Source organism: Phasianus colchicus, chromosome 4, assembly GCF_987193195.1.
Source record: "Phasianus colchicus chromosome 4, bPhaCol1.hap1.1, whole genome shotgun sequence".
In the NCBI taxonomy this organism is placed as follows: domain Eukaryota; kingdom Metazoa; phylum Chordata; class Aves; order Galliformes; family Phasianidae; genus Phasianus; species Phasianus colchicus.
This window is the reverse complement of record NC_143439.1, coordinates 48171724-48188435: the sequence shown is the minus strand read 5'-3', so window position 1 is coordinate 48188435 and position 16712 is coordinate 48171724. Positions and strand designations below refer to the sequence as shown.

The window sequence follows — 16712 nt, the reverse complement described above, 5'->3', positions numbered from 1 at the left end:
GTCTCAATTCCTTAGAAGACAAAAAATAAAATGGCTCTACAGCTTTCCAGCTCAGAAACATCCCTGATTAGATATCAATCCCCATCAATGAGAAGAGCTTTCAGGGATTGCTCTCCTGACCACTGGTAATGGACCAAATTCTCAGTACTAGCTTGTGGAAATGAAATGAGAACAGTTCAGAAAAAAAAAAAGTAAACCCTCTGAACTCATACCTCTTGACAATACCTACTAGAGTCAGCTAGATTATTTGTTTAAGTCTGTGGTTTTTTTAAGTATTAGCTGTATCTGTTTTAAAACATTTACAGAATTGTAATATCCTTTAGCCAGCTGATCACATGAACAAAGATCAGAGAATTATGTTTTATCATAAGGTTTTCAGTGAAACCACCTTCTCAACAATGGCAGAATTAACTTCCCTTTGAGGCCACAGCCCTGGGTCCTGCCTGTTTCATGACTTATTGTTCAGAACCTTCTCTGGACATGTTAAGCAAATATCATTCCATGACCTACTATCAGGAATACGCAGCCAGATAGCTGCGTATAGATAGTCTGTCTTCTTCATTTAAAGAAATCTCTTTTTGCAGCAATTTTTTTCCCCATTATTGCTGGCTTATGGTAAATACATAATGCTCCCTCTTTTCATCATATCCAGCACTTTCTTATTTCCTGCTCTTTCCCACCAAACATACACAAGCTTATTTTACTCTTAAGGTGACATTCTGCCTTATAATCCTCCGTGAACAATGCCATTTAGCACCTCATTGTGTACACTGATATTTTATATAACTGGAAAAAAGTGTCTGACATATAGAGTATTTAACTCAAAAGGGTTCAAAAAGTGTAAACATCATACCATCTGCTAGATCCAAATTATATTATACCACATTATTTTGTTGAAAACTACAGTTCATGTTGCTATATTCATTATTAAACACAGACACATTTCTAAATCAGGAACAACAACCTTCAAGATGCCTGTATGAAATTTTTAATTATATGAAATTATTAATACAATGTGTTTTACTTAGCAAAAATAAAACTATGGCTATGTTTTTTTTCCTTCGCAGTCACAGCCTGATGAATTCACCAAAACCAGCTCAAAACCAGTATATCCTGATTCACGTCTTTAGAATTTCTTATAAAGGCTGTATCTTATCCCTACTGGAGCTGTAGCACAGGATTCTTCCATGGATAAACTCTAAGAGGAAGATGTATATTTCAGTCAACAGTGCCACTTTGACTTATGGTGTCTAATTTCTTCATAGGAAAATTTTGTTTTACTGATGTTCCTCACAGACTCCAACAATGTTCTTAAAGTTATCAATGAACAATTTAGGGCAAAATAAGGACATAGCTGCTAATTGAGTCATCAGTCTACATCTTGGGGTTGAACTTAGCTATCTTCTCAGCCCTGCAGAGAAGGACCTGGGGGTCTTGGTAGATGAAAAGCTTAACATGAGCCAGCAGTGTGCCCTTGCAGCTCGGAAAGCAAAAGGTATCCTGGGCTCCATCAAAAGAGGGGTGGCCAGCAGGGACAGAGAGGTGATTGTTCCCCTCTACTCTGCTCTTGTGAGGCCCCATCTGGAATACTGCATCCAAGTGTGGAGCCCCCAGTACAAAAAAGACAGGGAACTGTTGGAGAGGGTCCAGAGGAGGGCCACAAAGATGATCGGTGGACTGGAGCACCTCCCCTATGCAGACAGGCTGAGGGAGCTGGGCTTGTTCAGCTTGGAGAAAAGAAGGCTGCGGGGTGACCTCATTGCAGCCTTTCAGTACCTCAACTCTTTGAAAGGGTCGATAACTGCAGGACGAGGGGAAATGTTTTAAGTTGAGGGAGGGAAGATTTAGGTTGGACGTCAGGGGGAAATTCTTTACAGAGAGAGTGGTGAGGCACTGGAACAGGCTGCCCAGAGAGGTTGTGGATGCCCCGTCCCTGGAAGTGTTCAAGGCCAGATTGGATGGGGCCCTGGGCAGCCTGGTCTAGCATTAAATGGAGAGGTTGGTGGCCCTACATGTGGCAGGGGGGTTGGAGATTCATGATCCTTGGGGTCCCTTCCAACCCTGGCCATTCTGTGATTCTGTGATCTTTTGAAATGTTGATTTAATAGCCTTCTGAACTTAGCCTAAATTGAGTCAACCCACACAAAAATCATACTGTGGGCAGGGACACCTTCCACCAGCTCAGGCTGCCCAGGGCCCCCTCCAACCTGACCTTGAACGCCTCCAGGGATGGGGAATCCACAGCATTTGTGACCATATCTAATATCACTCAAGTTTTAAGGCAAGGCCAAGTAAGGAATCTTTTCTATGACACATTTTCAGAAGGCTCTTTGAAAAGTTTTCTCCCCCACTTCTTTTGTTTTCATAGAACAGAACATCCTTGTTCAGAAACTTGGTGTTGATTTTAGACTAATGCTTTTATTATTACCTACATTGCAACAAAAAGCAAAATTGAAACCATATTTTTGGATTGAAAGCATATTTGTGTAGAATGGCTTTTTCAGGCCTCTTAGCTTAAGAAACTAAAGACAGTCCTGCAGATGGCCTCTGAATTATCTAGGAGCTTGTGACATTGACACACAAGGAAGTGCAGGGGGAATCAGCCTAGTCTAAACTTGTCAAGATGCAGCCTAAGGGCCAGTTCAATGCCAACCTCACTGTAGTGATTTTTGGACCAGATTCTTCACCAAACATTCAAAATAATTCACAAATCCCACCTGAATCTACGTAACTTTCTAACATCTTGTGGTATTTTGATGGAACAGTTTGAGTACCAAAATATATCATAAGGTCATTTTAATACTAATGAGGTTCTAACAACCTGTTGTGGTCTAGATCACAAAAACTTAACCAACTGTCTCATTTGGGTACTGAATAAACTGTGGTAAATCTTTATGTAGAAAAAACTGTGATAAAACTTCTGAGCTTTCAACCACTCAGAGATAACACTGAGTGAATACACACCGGGGTGCCTGCAGTGCTCTATGCACTACAAATAACAATGCCTTATGATCTTTTTCCCTACACATTTGAACGGATTAAATTACTAAACTGAGTGGTAAAAAATATCCATGTATTTCTCTCAGACTTTCATGAGGTATTCGATACTGTTTTCAGCAATGACATGGGATTAAGACCTCTAAAATAAAAAAATTCTTATGAAAGTCTTTCTTTCACTAAGCAATCAATCAAAACAGAACTATCGTAGGAAATTCATCTGAAAGGAACCTTACAAAGGCATGTGATCCATTCCCCTCCTCCAAAACAAGATCAGCTATATCTAAGTGATCTCTGACAGATATTTGTCTATCCTGTTAATAAAAAACTCTAATAATGGAGATTCCTCAGCATTTTTAGGCAATATATTCCAAGATTTGCAGTTAGCAGTTTTGTTCTACATCTTCCTACCTGTCATTTAAGCTTTTATCTCATTCTCCCTGAAAAAAGATCAGTTTATTCTTTATCTCTTTGCAACAACCTTCCATGTGCATATTTGAATGCTCCTGTACCTCCTTCCCCCTGACTTTTCAACTTTTCTTCACAGAGAATATATATCTGAACTTTCCCCATCTTACACACATCTCATACAAGATGAACAAAAGAGGGACTATACCAAGCACTGTACATAAACATTTGTGGTTATACATATAAAAATCACATTTGCTTTTCCTATAGCAGTATGATATTTTTCCTTGATGTCCAGCTTCTGACTCACAATATTTCCTAGCCCCTTTTCTACATTGTGCTTTCTGGCTTGCCAACCATTCCCCACCCTGTATTTATTCAGTGTATTCCTATTTGTATAGTCTTGATCTTATTACCATTTATTTCAGGCCATTTCTCCAGTCCATTAAGAAATTTTCAAATTCAAATCCTGTCCTTCAAAATGCTTTCAGATTCTTCCAGCTTGATACTGAGAAATTAGTGAGCATTCTCTCCACTCCTTATCTGAATGACCCATGACAATCTCAGACACACAGGTGCATATCTAGCTCAACACCGATCTATCTTTATGGCTTAAGGATGAATCACGAACAGACTCTTATTTCATCTTTGTACCTATCTCCCTACTTATTTAAAAAGTCAATTTACATAGTATGGAAGCTAAAAATGCATGACAACTATTATTCTTCCATATTCACAATTTGGGGGAAAGAAATTAAGGGAATTTGACATGATTCCTTATGGATAAATACAGGCTGACTATCATTAAGATCTTATATTACACTTCTATAATTCTTTGTTGATACCTGAAGCAAGGCAAGGCAAGCAAGTACTTTTTTTTTTTCTTTTTTTTTTCTTTTTTTCCCCCCTTTTTAATGACATTTAACCCTTTTCAGCCTTATTCGCCATTCTCCTACACCTTCACAAAGCTAGTGGCTACAGTTTGGTAACCAGATCTGCCAGTTTTGTATCTTAAATGCTCTAGGATGAATTTCAGCAAACCCAGCTAGTAGTCTATAACCTGCTCTTTTCTTACTCTAGCCCTAATCCTTAAGTCTTTACCATCTTAGAAACATTATGTTTGGTTGCAATTTGTGGATGTTTTTTTGGTGCTTTATTTATTTATTTAACTTAATAAGAAAACTAAAATCCAGTCTGCCTTATGCATTAAAAAAGTGCTTACAAATGAAAAAAGTAATATTTGTTATCATTTCATTACATGAACAGTGGAAATGTTAAAAAAAAAAAAAAAAAAGTTGGTTTCAAAGCATTCCATCTTGCTAACTGCTGATCACTATGCTCAACAGAATAGAGTTTACAGTATAGTTTATAGTGAGAGTTGAAGAACATTATGACGTGTATACAAATAATAATTAAAAAACAGCAGAAATCAGGAACTAATTTTAGCTTATGAAGTTAATAATTTGCTCATAATTAAAAGTAACATAAATCAGGATACTTCTGTATGACAGAATGATTTTAATATCTTGTTTTCTCTATACTATTATGCAAATTATCTCAAAAGTACCAAACTTTAGAATGAAATATTATCCAAAACTGGGTTTCTTCTCTCTTCAAAGTAACACAAACATTTCTCTGTTCCACTTCTACAATCCCATTGTTTTCAGACTCAAGTGACAACAGGCTTGAAAAAGGAAGCCTTGTGTTATGCCAGAAGGTAATGAATAACATGTGTATGGGCACTAATATAAAACAAATTAGTCCTATTTCAGAGCTAAAACAGCATCTGTTTCCTGTATGTATAGATTTAATAGCTGTGTACTTCTAAACTCAGCAAATTCGATTTGAAAGCACTGGAGTAAAAAAATAAAAATAAGAAAAAAATTCAATGTCATTTTTACAAGCTAGGACTTAATGCAGTTTGGGAAAAGTATTTATGTTTAATCATTGGAATAACCTCTCTTTGACTGACAGTATTCACATATTGTTTTCTAGACATCACTGATTACAAATAAATTTTTACTTAAAGAAAGGAAAGTATTCAATCATGGAGGAAAAAAATATTATATGACTATATTATTAATGTTTTTTGAAGTAACTATCATTATTTGAAAGGAATTATTAAGTTGGAATTTCTTTAATAAATTCCTCTCCAAATAACTTTATATATTTTAATATACTTACATATATGACAGATAAGACAAACTATCAAATATAAACTAAAATGTCTGTAATATACTGCATCAAGTCCCTGTATAGCTGTATATTATTATTGCTTAAAATCATTGAAACAAAGTCTTCGACATCAACAACAACCTGTAATGTTATTTTCAGTAAATCTTAATAGTTACTTGTTTTTACCCCTAATAAAATATATATCATCTAAATAAATCTCATATTGTTAAAACTATAAAATTTAAGAGAATCCACTGGACAATGTGAATATATTCAAGGTAAGTCAAGCATACTGCATGCTTTGTCTAGAGAATCTAGAAATCTAGATTCAAACATCAAGTTCCAATACTTTACTTTGCATGGTATTTGATTTCCCAAATATCCTTCTATACCATCAAGCTTGTCTTTTCTTAGTAGAAGACAGCATTGAATGTCAAAGCAGATGACAGTGTGCATGAAATATGAAAAATCCATAGAGGCTATTTCTTTTTTTCTGAGATACACATGGAAAGATCTACCATTAGCAATTCTATGTTTAAAGATATCTAAATTAAATATATCTGTTAGCCTATTATACTATATTTATTGTAGAACCCAAAGATACTTCCCAGTATTCTGAGAGACAAGTCTACATTAATTCTTTAGGAAGACAGAGTAACGTGTTTCCAAACAATTTTGAGCCTCAGAAATAACTGCAAGATTGAATATTGATGTTTGCCAGGACATGACTGTCTCTTCAAGACTCTTAACAATTCACATAATGCTTATAAAATTCTGAAAGTGTCCAGATACTTGTTTTTGTTTCTATCTTAATTCACAAAATTTCTTTATTTCATTTCTCTCTGTTATTTCCATACTAAGCCTGATATTGCATGGGTCACAGCGATCAATGATGATTTACATCAACATCCATCCCCATTGTCCTAAAAAATTCACCAATGCTACAAACTACTGACCTTACCCTAAACCCATTTGATTGCAGGCCAGTTGACTCAAATTTTCTTGCCACTCATCAGCACAAACATGATTATCAGTAGCTGACCTGTGAATGGTCAGAAACATCAAGGAATTCATGTTTTTAGACAGAGTTACTGTGAAGAAAAAGAAAAATAAATTTATTGTTATTTCGCTTGATTTGTTTTATGCATGGTATATCAAAACCTACAGCTACATTCTTCCAAGATGCTGTCACTTCTGTTGATTTCATAGTTTTACAATTTAAAAACAATGCAACCATGGCTATTAGAAACTTGATAATATTGAATAGCATAAGACACTAAATAGCAGACATGTAGGGGACTAGAATAATCACTAGCAGAGGTTAACATGGGTTTCTGATAGTCTTAATCTTGTTATGTAATATTTTACCTCACAAATAATTCAACTGAAATCACTAAGGTAGTTTGAGAGATGAATGTTGCTTGACGAAGGAATGATAGGAATGACTCAGCAATTTGTATCGTTCTTATCTACTGATATGTGGGTGTAATTAAAGACGAAAAAAACCCAGCAGCTTCTTTTAACAAGAAAGATCATGAGCATGCCTTCTTTCTTAATCTATGTTTAAAAGCATGTGACCAACCCTTATCACATGTAAAAAGCATCTCAAAACGTCCCAAACTGCACAAGTAGAAATCTACATCCTTCTCTTTCTAAGATTCTGTAAAAATTTTTGCACATTTTTTCCCCAAATACACGCTGATTTTAGTTAAATTCTTCTACTGATTTTTGTTTGAATAGTAGTAATCTTAACATAGCCTGTCGCTAAACATTTTTGCTATATGCTAAGGGGGCTTTTGCTTTCCTTCCTGTAATAAAGTTAATTTAATAAAGTTAATTTTAATAAAGTTAAAAATACATAAAATGTATCAATTTTAGAGTACACCTTTTCAAATATGCAATTCTAGAACATTCATTCTGCGGTACATAGGTTTTATTAAATTTTGTTGTTTATTAATGTTAATGATTAATATTTTTGATGTTTATACTGTTTAGTATGAATGCAAAATATTTGCTTCTGTAAGCAATAAAGTGCATTTTTTCTATATATAAAATTAGATACAAAGCATCTCAAAACTTAGTAATATAAACTACTGTAATACATAAATGCATGCTAACTGTGAATTTTCAGAGGATATGCTACAAGCTTCCAATCTGCTTCTTTTTAGTGTTTTTTTTTTTTTTTTAATCTAATTTCAATTTAAAGAGAAATGTTTAGAGAGTTCTATGTATAAAAGCACAAGGCCTACTCTGTGTGTGGTTAACACTGGCAGTTTACATCATACTTCAGGGATAGTATGATGTACCTACATGCATGCACTGGGAATCTATTATTTACCTCTTGTAAGCTTGAACCTGTACCACTGCATTCAGTGCGAATTTCACATTGAATTTCATAAGTACAGAATCAGGGCTTAGATTTTTTGCCTAAACAAATTCTACATCTGCATGCCTCCTTCTTCTCTCATCTGTTCACAGTAATTTCCTGATTTCACACATTATTTAAAAGTTCCCTGCAGCGTTACTTTACTTGTATCTTTGCACTGCGACACTTAACACTATTTTTCCTTTCTCTCCTTTCTCCCACCTTCTTGCCTGCTTCACCAATTTGAATCCAGTCTGCCGTGGGTAATAATGGGAGATCTCTCAACCACTGCAATTGCATTCTAAACAAAATCAGCATCAATTATTACCATTAGTACATTAATGCTGCCATCAACCTGAACATCACTTTGAGGCAGAAATGCCATAGTAGAAACTTACCACAGTCCCATTCATCTGAGCTGTCGCTGCAGTCAGCTTGTCCATCACACCACAGCTCACGTGGCACACATTCATGGTTGGCACACTCAAGCTCATCCTTCCCACAAAATGCTGCAAGGAGGAAAAACACTGTTCGCACTGAGACAAAGAATAACCAACATGAAATGCACATAGAGACTGGAAAAAAAACATAGGGGAGAAGCTAGGCATGGATCAGATATGCAACCCAGTGTTTTCCTTAGAATTCCTCATGCAGTTGATACACTTAAAAAAACTTTTTGTTGTCTGATACCAATGTCAACTCAAGCTGAGCTTTCATTTTTCTTATTTTCTCCATGTAGATGAAAGTTGCAGAGCTGCAGGTGTATAATCGCCCTATAAAGCCTCATTGCCATATAGAGCCTCTGATACAAGATATCAGATATGTGTATATATATAATTTTTTTTTTTCTATTTCAAGGAGTCCCCTGTTCAGCCAAGCTGGTATTCTACCCCAGTTGCTTAACTTGTGGAAGAGTAGGAAAAGAAGCATGAAGATGTGAAGGAGAAACATGGGGGATAGAGAGGGTTGGAGTGAGCAAGGAGACAGCAAGGATCCATGGATCCAGAGGACAAAAGATAAGGAAAAAGAAATTGGTGCCAAGGAGTGAAAAGGAAACAGAGAATAACTATGCCTTTTTGTCTGTGTAGAATGTTTTTACATTCATTTGTTCTTGGCCACAAGATCCTAAAAGTGTGACCAGCCCTTTGCAAAATTAAAGCCACAAAAACTCTTACAGCAGTTCTTTTCATCCATCATGTCGGGGCAATCCGGGAAACCATCACAGATCATTGTATGCTTGATACAGAGCTTCTTCAAAGGACACTCCCAAAGACCCCTTTCTCTACAGCCTGGAGGCAGAAAAGCACAATTTTCAAATAATTGCATGCAATATCAAATCAACTATTTTGTTCTGCCTTAGTAATCTTGAAACATCCAAAATATTTTCAGTTTCACCATTAATTTTAGAAGTTAACTAGAATAGTTACTGATGAAAAAAATGGAAGCAAGATTGCCACACTGCATATTTGTTAAATGGATATAAAATGTATCACACTTTACTGCTTTTAAAATAATAATCCATGCTATGCTAGACATGCTGTAAATAATGATTTAGGCATTAGCTCACAAGTCTCAAGCGAGATCAAATCACTACTCTTCAAATGTATTTACTATGTATGTAATAAAAGTAAATGCAAAGGTAGATAAAGTAAAAGTATTTACATTTAATATATAATCATTTAAAATCCTGAAATCCATGGCATATTTAAAAGCATATTATTTTGGTTGCTCCGAAAGTAATGCCTTCTAGTTTTTTTTCCATGGGAACTATAACAGATACAAAGAGTACAATAACACAACTTGATAGAGAAATTCTCAGCTAAAAAGCACTGTTTTTTAACATAGGAACCACCATGAGCCATGCATTTTTGCCAGTGATGAACAAAGTCCTACATAGCATGCTTGCAAAAATTTGCACCAGCAGGGATGGTCCACTGTTGGTATCACAACTGCTGAAGATGCACCACTCACTGCATCACTGTACTGACAGCCACTCTTTTGCCTCCATAAACATTCATCAAACACTGATGAATGTCCATGAGTCCAATTTTTCCCACATGGAGGAATTCAGTGACATACCTTTTCTTCATATGCACTCCGTGTCAGATGCCATTTAGTCAGACAGCCTCTCTGCTGCCATCTGTCACACAGCAACAAAACATAATGGAATGTTGTTGGGAAGTTACGTCTACTGCCAACCTGCCTACATTCACCTTCGACATGGGCCAATATAATAAAATAGGAGTCATTACTTTTGGAGCAGCCCTTCTACACAGACCTTTGAACTTTCAAAATTAGATCCTGTGGCAGTATGGAATCTCCAGAAAATAGCACAGAAAAATGTAAATTTTTTTGGCAGTGCTGATGCAGAACCTAATGCAGATCACAATGAAAGCTAGAGAGATACTTTAAGTTTCGAGTGTAAGCAGTTTTCTTAGTGTGACCAGGACAGCCTGAAAATATTAGGAAGAACCTATGAATGTATGAATATTCAGGAGGAGTCACTGTTAAGAAGGGAACAAACAGTATGATTGCCTTTTCAGAATCCTGCTAACCAGCCTCACTTGTTTCAAGAGGAATACTCCTCATAACTGCATCAAAGCGTTTTGACAGTATAACTTCTGTTTGTCATCTACAAAATCTTTTCTTTTGTTTTATTTCACTACTTGTTTTTAACCAACTAATAAAGCACCTTGCTGTGACACTAGTTGAACAATGGAATGCTTAGACATACTAATATCCTACACACCTGACATTCTGATTTTAGAGGAAACCATTAAAACCTGTTCTCCTGAATAAAATGGGTGGTTTGATTGCCTTGTTTGGTGTGATTTAGAGCTGACAGTGCTAGTTCTCATTTTAATCCAAGCTCAAATTCAGGCGACAGTCTTGGTGCACCCTCAGACAAATAATTTTGATCTCTGCTCACACACTGTATTTGAAACAGCACCTCTATTTTCTTGGATCTGGAACTGCAGCAACATATCAACATTAAGTCAGTAAGTAGATATGCTTTTTCTGAGTATTATTTCAGAAGTGATTATTTTACTAATATGAACCAGTAAATCAACACTAGCTCATGATTACTGGAAGAATGTACCCAAGTTTAACTGTAACTGGATGTGCAAAGGGCTTTATTTATTTAGATTGAATAAACCACATTAAAAATGTTAAGCATACAGATAAATAAATATCTTTGAGCCCATGAAACTAATTTCACATGACAAAAGACCTTTCTTAAATGTGGCCATTTTCCAGGTCTCCTTCTTGATAATATTTGCAATAACTACTAATGAAAAATTAATTGAAACCAATTCTCATAAAAACCAAAGAATGTCAGTCATGTTAGGAATCTGATATGAAAGCAAAATAAAATAAAAAGCTTTAAAAAATCTAATTTATCAATCTTGCAGTTTTTGAACTGAAATGTTTACAATTAATTAAGTTCATGTTTGCTTTTTCCCTTCATCGCACATTATAGTGCCATATTGTGAAATGTTCCATTACTCTGCAAAACTTATTTTTGAGGGCACCGTAGACAAATAGAGACAATTCTCCGGACAAAAATTATTACATACTGAATTCCCTGTTCATTGCAGGGGAGTTGGACTAGATGACCTTCCTATAAAGGTCCCTTCCAACTCTGAGGATTCTATGGTTCTATGAATTCAGTGTTAAACTCTACTGTTTTATTGGAAAGATTCTGTCTACTGTTTATAGTACACTTATTTCTCCCCACTATATACACGTACAACATATGTTGTTAATTTAATGATAATTAAACAGAAGTGAAAATGACGGTAGGAAAACTTGTATTTGTATTACAGGTACTCACATACGATTTTTACCTTCACCATCCTTCAAAACATGAAGTAATTAACCATTTGTTACCCATACATATATTTGCCCTATAATTATTACTATGTCCTTAATATGAAGGCCACATTTTTTTCTTAAGCTAAAAAACTAGAATCAGAATTCAGAGTGAAGAAAATAGTGAAGGACAATACTTGTTTTGAATATCACGTCCTCAGCATCATTAGCACTCTTTTAGGACCCTCTTCTGCTCTCTGCCAGAGGCATTGTTCAGCAGTCAGTAAATTAATATGATCAATTACAATCAAGCATCTTTAATACCACAAACTCTCTTCACTTCTTTCTTAATAATGATTTTAAGAAATTAACTTCCTCACACTTTTTTGAAACACACAAAAAGTCTCACATTCAAAATGCCGGTTCAAATTTACTTCTCAATATCTAGAGATACTAAAGTCTTATGACTTCACTGTAATTTCACAGATGAAACTTTCCCTACAAAGATCACAAGGGAGTATGATGGGAATTCCTAATGAGAGGAGAAAGGGTGTGCTGAACAGAGCTCTACTCTTCATGGGCAAAATATACCTCACTCCCATTAGAGTGCTCTATCATACATTTCAGGAAATGGTAGCTTAATTATCCAAACATGTAGCTAGTCTCTACCAGCCTCCTCCTCCCTGCACTGGGAAGATATTCCAAAGTATGAGAGCTATGACTCTCATTAAAAGCACTTCAATAATTTTAATTTAATGCTTGCCTGACTGTTTTTTAGTGGTATAAAATTTCAAACGATGAATCTAAGAAAATGTGAGCTAGTCGTTTACATATGGGAAGATAAACAAGCAAGGAATATAAATGCATCAGAGATGGTTACTTCCGGAGCTCTACAAGGACTGTCTGTTCTTCAGTAACAACATTACTTCTGGTCAATGTAATGTCACTCTGACAGCTGTAATTTCCTAGCAGATAGAGCTTTCCATATTTATAGATGCTGATAAGAATTCTTCTGATTGCTAGTGACAGTCTGTCTAGACCATAGAGACAGAGAGAGATCTATTGGAAAAATTAATGTTACATATTAGGGCAATATTTCATATGTTAATGACTAGGAGAATAAAATTATCATAAAAGACACATAGAAATCAGTTTTCTAAGGAGTTAAAACTGTAGCAGCAAAGAATATTTGTTGAAGAGGACATTCAAGACAATTAATTCAAAGGTAAAAAGATTATCATCTCTGAAATAATTACTCTGATCATCAGCTCTGCCTTTGAAATCCAAAACTGATCTAGATTTAAATCCTATTTTGATTATCATATCTTTTTCTCTCTTTTCTTTATTTTTGCAGGGGGAGGTAAATGGTGTAGAAAAGCAGACAGAATACAAATCTTGATTTGAAAACTCCTTGAGGCTTAGAGTACATTGTTCCTTAGCGATAAATTATGCCTTGATTATACCAATCATTAAAACAAGCTTCTCTTATAAAAGATAACTTTATAGAAGTGACAAGCTTGAATTTTAATCTAGCTTCAGCTTTCAGGTGCTGGATTTTTGTGTGTGTGTGCAGCAGAGTGGAGAATCTTTTATTACCACGGATATTTTGTCTCCTTAACAACTTCCTTCAGCTCTTAATCTACTCTCTGTTACAAAGAAACCAGACTGTACACCTTAGTGCTATGCTGCCAGAATGTACAAATCCCTTACCTGTATTCACATCTTCTCTCTAAATTCTTTATGGTTTGTAATTGGTTTTTTTGCTCCTTGTAACATGACAACATGCAGAACTCCACTACACATTATGGTAGGCAGTAGTATAAAATGCCCTCTCAGAATACTCCTGCTAGCACATACAAGGAAACAGTGAACAAGATATTTGCTGCTTATTCTCAACTCAGTATGTCCCCTTACGCAAAGAGACAAGAGATTCTCTACAATAGATTTACTCTGATACGTACCAGAGAAAAAAATCTGTGGTTATCACTTTATACTTACATCCATGGCTAAAGATTAGCCAGAATCCACTAGCCATGTGCTAATACATGCCTTGTGTTAATATACCACAATGAGAGTGTTTCTAGATATAAGTTTAAAGCTGCATTTACAAATTCAAGTTATAAACTGCTAGGAAGATTATTTTAGCTCATTAGAATCTCCAGCAGTATCAGAAAAAATAGATTTGCAGCATTTTTTATCTTGATTACTACAAGAATAATCAGATATCATAGAACAAAGCTAGCAGAATCTCAATTATCAAATATAATAAATTGTGTTGACATTGATCAAGAAGAATTCTTGCTGAAGTATTTTTACTGTCACTAGTCTTTAAAAAATTGCTTTCAAATACATTTCGTCTTGCAGAAAAAGGGGCTTATTCTGTGAACCATCATGCTATGGTTCAATTAAGTGAAGAAAAACAAAATATTCTCTAATGACTTGGCTACTCTTCATTTGGAAAGTATGACTCATATAATTTATTTACCACAGCTGTCTTCATCACTGTCATCCTCACAGTCAGCTTGACCATCACATCTCCTGGATGCCAGGACACACCTCCCTGAACGGCATTTGAAGTGGCTGGGTGAGCACTCTGTCAGTGACAAGGAACAGATAGAAACAAGACTCCACAAGCTGAAAGCTTAATCATCATGTGTGTAGTTATTTTTACTGTGACTGTTTTGGAAGGATAAATGACAGAAACAGAAACCTTGTGAAGCAATACATTGGAACCGTGTATTAGGTAACTATTCTTAACAATTGTACTGTGAATGTGGTGGAATGCTATTTCCCATAGCTGACCACGTTGTGCCAGAAGTTTGCTTTTGCACTCCTACATACTGCTTTATAATAATTAGTAATTCCTTTCCATTAGCCTTTTGCTGAAATTATTTCCTTGTCTCTCAGTCCCATGACAAAGGATTTAATTACTATGGAGTTATACATCTTATACAACTCCCCAAATTATATATCAGCACATAGACTTTGCTTGAAGAAATGATACCTATTGCTACACTTGCTTCAGTGGCTTCTCAGAATGCTTCATTACACTCATTAGCAATAAATCTTCACTAAACAAACTACAGACCAGATAGCTATCACTCATTGCTTTCTCTAAGCAAGATCAAAAACTGTGATAATATTGTCATCACCATGTAGGTGAGTGGGAGGAAAAAGGCAAGAATTATCTGTATATTGGTACACATCATTTTTCAGTTTTCCCAGCATTTTACTGGCATCTTTGGTAAGTAAAAAAAAAAAGGTAGGTCAGAATCTCCACAGACCTTACGTGAGATGACCATAGCAGAAGAAAAAACTGCACAGTCACTCTTAATACACAAAGAAAATGTAGAATCATGTAAGGCAATTCCATTCTTTTCTTGCACGTTCATACTCATGAGTTGTGTTATTGCTGAGCTATTGCTACTGACTTGATACATCCCTTTTTTAAAAAACAATAATCATTAAAAAAAAAGAGGAAAAAAAATGCTAGCAAATATGCTAAGTTTACATTTCTCCCCGAGATGTCATGGGACTTAGCTTTTTTAAGATTGCTAAGACTTCGCTTCCTGTTAGAAAATCATTATTATATCATCTAGATAGGTTTTAAAAAGGAAGTACAAATACAAACAAGTAGTAGGTGTGGTGTCAGCCTGGATTTTCAAACACTGACTTTCAAAGATTTCAAAGAGGGTAATTGATCCTTACAAAAACTTCCTCTTATCTGCAAACAGTAGTTGTGCAAATTCTCTGATAACTGATTTAGAATCATTCCTACAGTTATTAGACAACATGAATGTTTTAAGTCACTCTACATGAGCTATAATTATTTAAAGGGGTGGTATGAAAACAAACCAACCAAAAAAAAAGTCCAAAACCATAAACCAGTATCTTCCAAAACACAGTCTCTAATTTCTCTCTATGTACCTTCAACATCTTCATCTGGTGTCAGACAAGTTTGGTTGTCTGAGTTCTCATCTGGAAACTGAGTGCAGTCAGTATCCTCTGGCCACTGCAGACCTACAATCCCAAGCACAGACTCACAGCGTTCCTTAGACTGTACACATAATGTCCTGAGGAGACAAAATGGAGTTGCATAGAATAACTGAGAAGTCGTCTTAGAAATTACCATGTTTTAGAAGTTAATAATTCTAGACAAATTTACAGAAGATGATCAAGGAAAAATCAGTTAATTGGATTTCCATATGGGAATATAAATATCTATAAAGAGAGATATATTGCTTCTGTCGAAACACGAGTTTAAATTTCTGTACATAAACTATTGTCTGAATTATAATATAATAACCAAATATAATTACTTACAAATATTCTCTCTTCCATAAGGATGGTAGCAAAACTTTTATAAGGAACACTGTTCTCCATCAAGGAAAAAAAAAAGTCAAACATATTTTGTACCAATAAAATGCTACCTCTTCTGATGACGCTACCTCAGATACCACTGCACCATGCACATCACCTAAAGAGCAGTGTAGTGCTGAAAAAAAGCTTTGTCTCTGACAAATTTTAAGGTTTATAAGAACAGGCAGTTCTAAATACTGTGACAAGATTTCAGATGCACATAGTGAATACAGTGTAGGAACTGCAGGGCTGAAATACTCTTACTCAGACATTTCTAGAAATGTGGTTCCAGAAAGACAATACATTTAAACTTACAAACAAAAGAGCAAATAATTCCCCAGAAAGTTCAATAAAATCGAAGCACAGATCACCTTAGTCGGGTACTTTCATTTAGAGCAACAGAAGCTTCTATCACATCTAGAAAAAGATACGAGTGTAGACCTTCTGTTGCATATTTATTTTCGTATCATAAAAAAAAAAAAACAGGACTAATCACATAAACTCAGTTCATTCTATCTATACTGATATCCCATGTCTCAAACAACATCAAATGTCTCAAATTTTCAAAGCAAAAGTGCCTCATTGGAAATTCTCC

General features: G+C 35.3%; 1 protein-coding gene across 4 annotated transcripts in view; it reads right to left on the bottom strand.

Annotated features, from left to right (window-relative positions):
* CORIN (corin, serine peptidase) overlaps window positions 1-16712 on the bottom strand; it is a 119936-nt gene that overhangs the window by 11731 nt on the left and 91493 nt on the right. For all 4 annotated transcript variants that reach the window (XM_031588552.2, XM_090139478.1, XM_090139477.1 and 1 more), the window contains 5 exons: window positions 15686-15831; window positions 14244-14351; window positions 9121-9234; window positions 8344-8454; window positions 6542-6671 (listed from right to left, as the gene is read on the bottom strand). In XM_031588552.2, the coding sequence (XP_031444412.2) occupies window positions 6542-6671; window positions 8344-8454; window positions 9121-9234; window positions 14244-14351; window positions 15686-15831 (609 nt within the window). The remainder of the gene's footprint in view (window positions 1-6541; window positions 6672-8343; window positions 8455-9120; window positions 9235-14243; window positions 14352-15685; window positions 15832-16712) is intronic.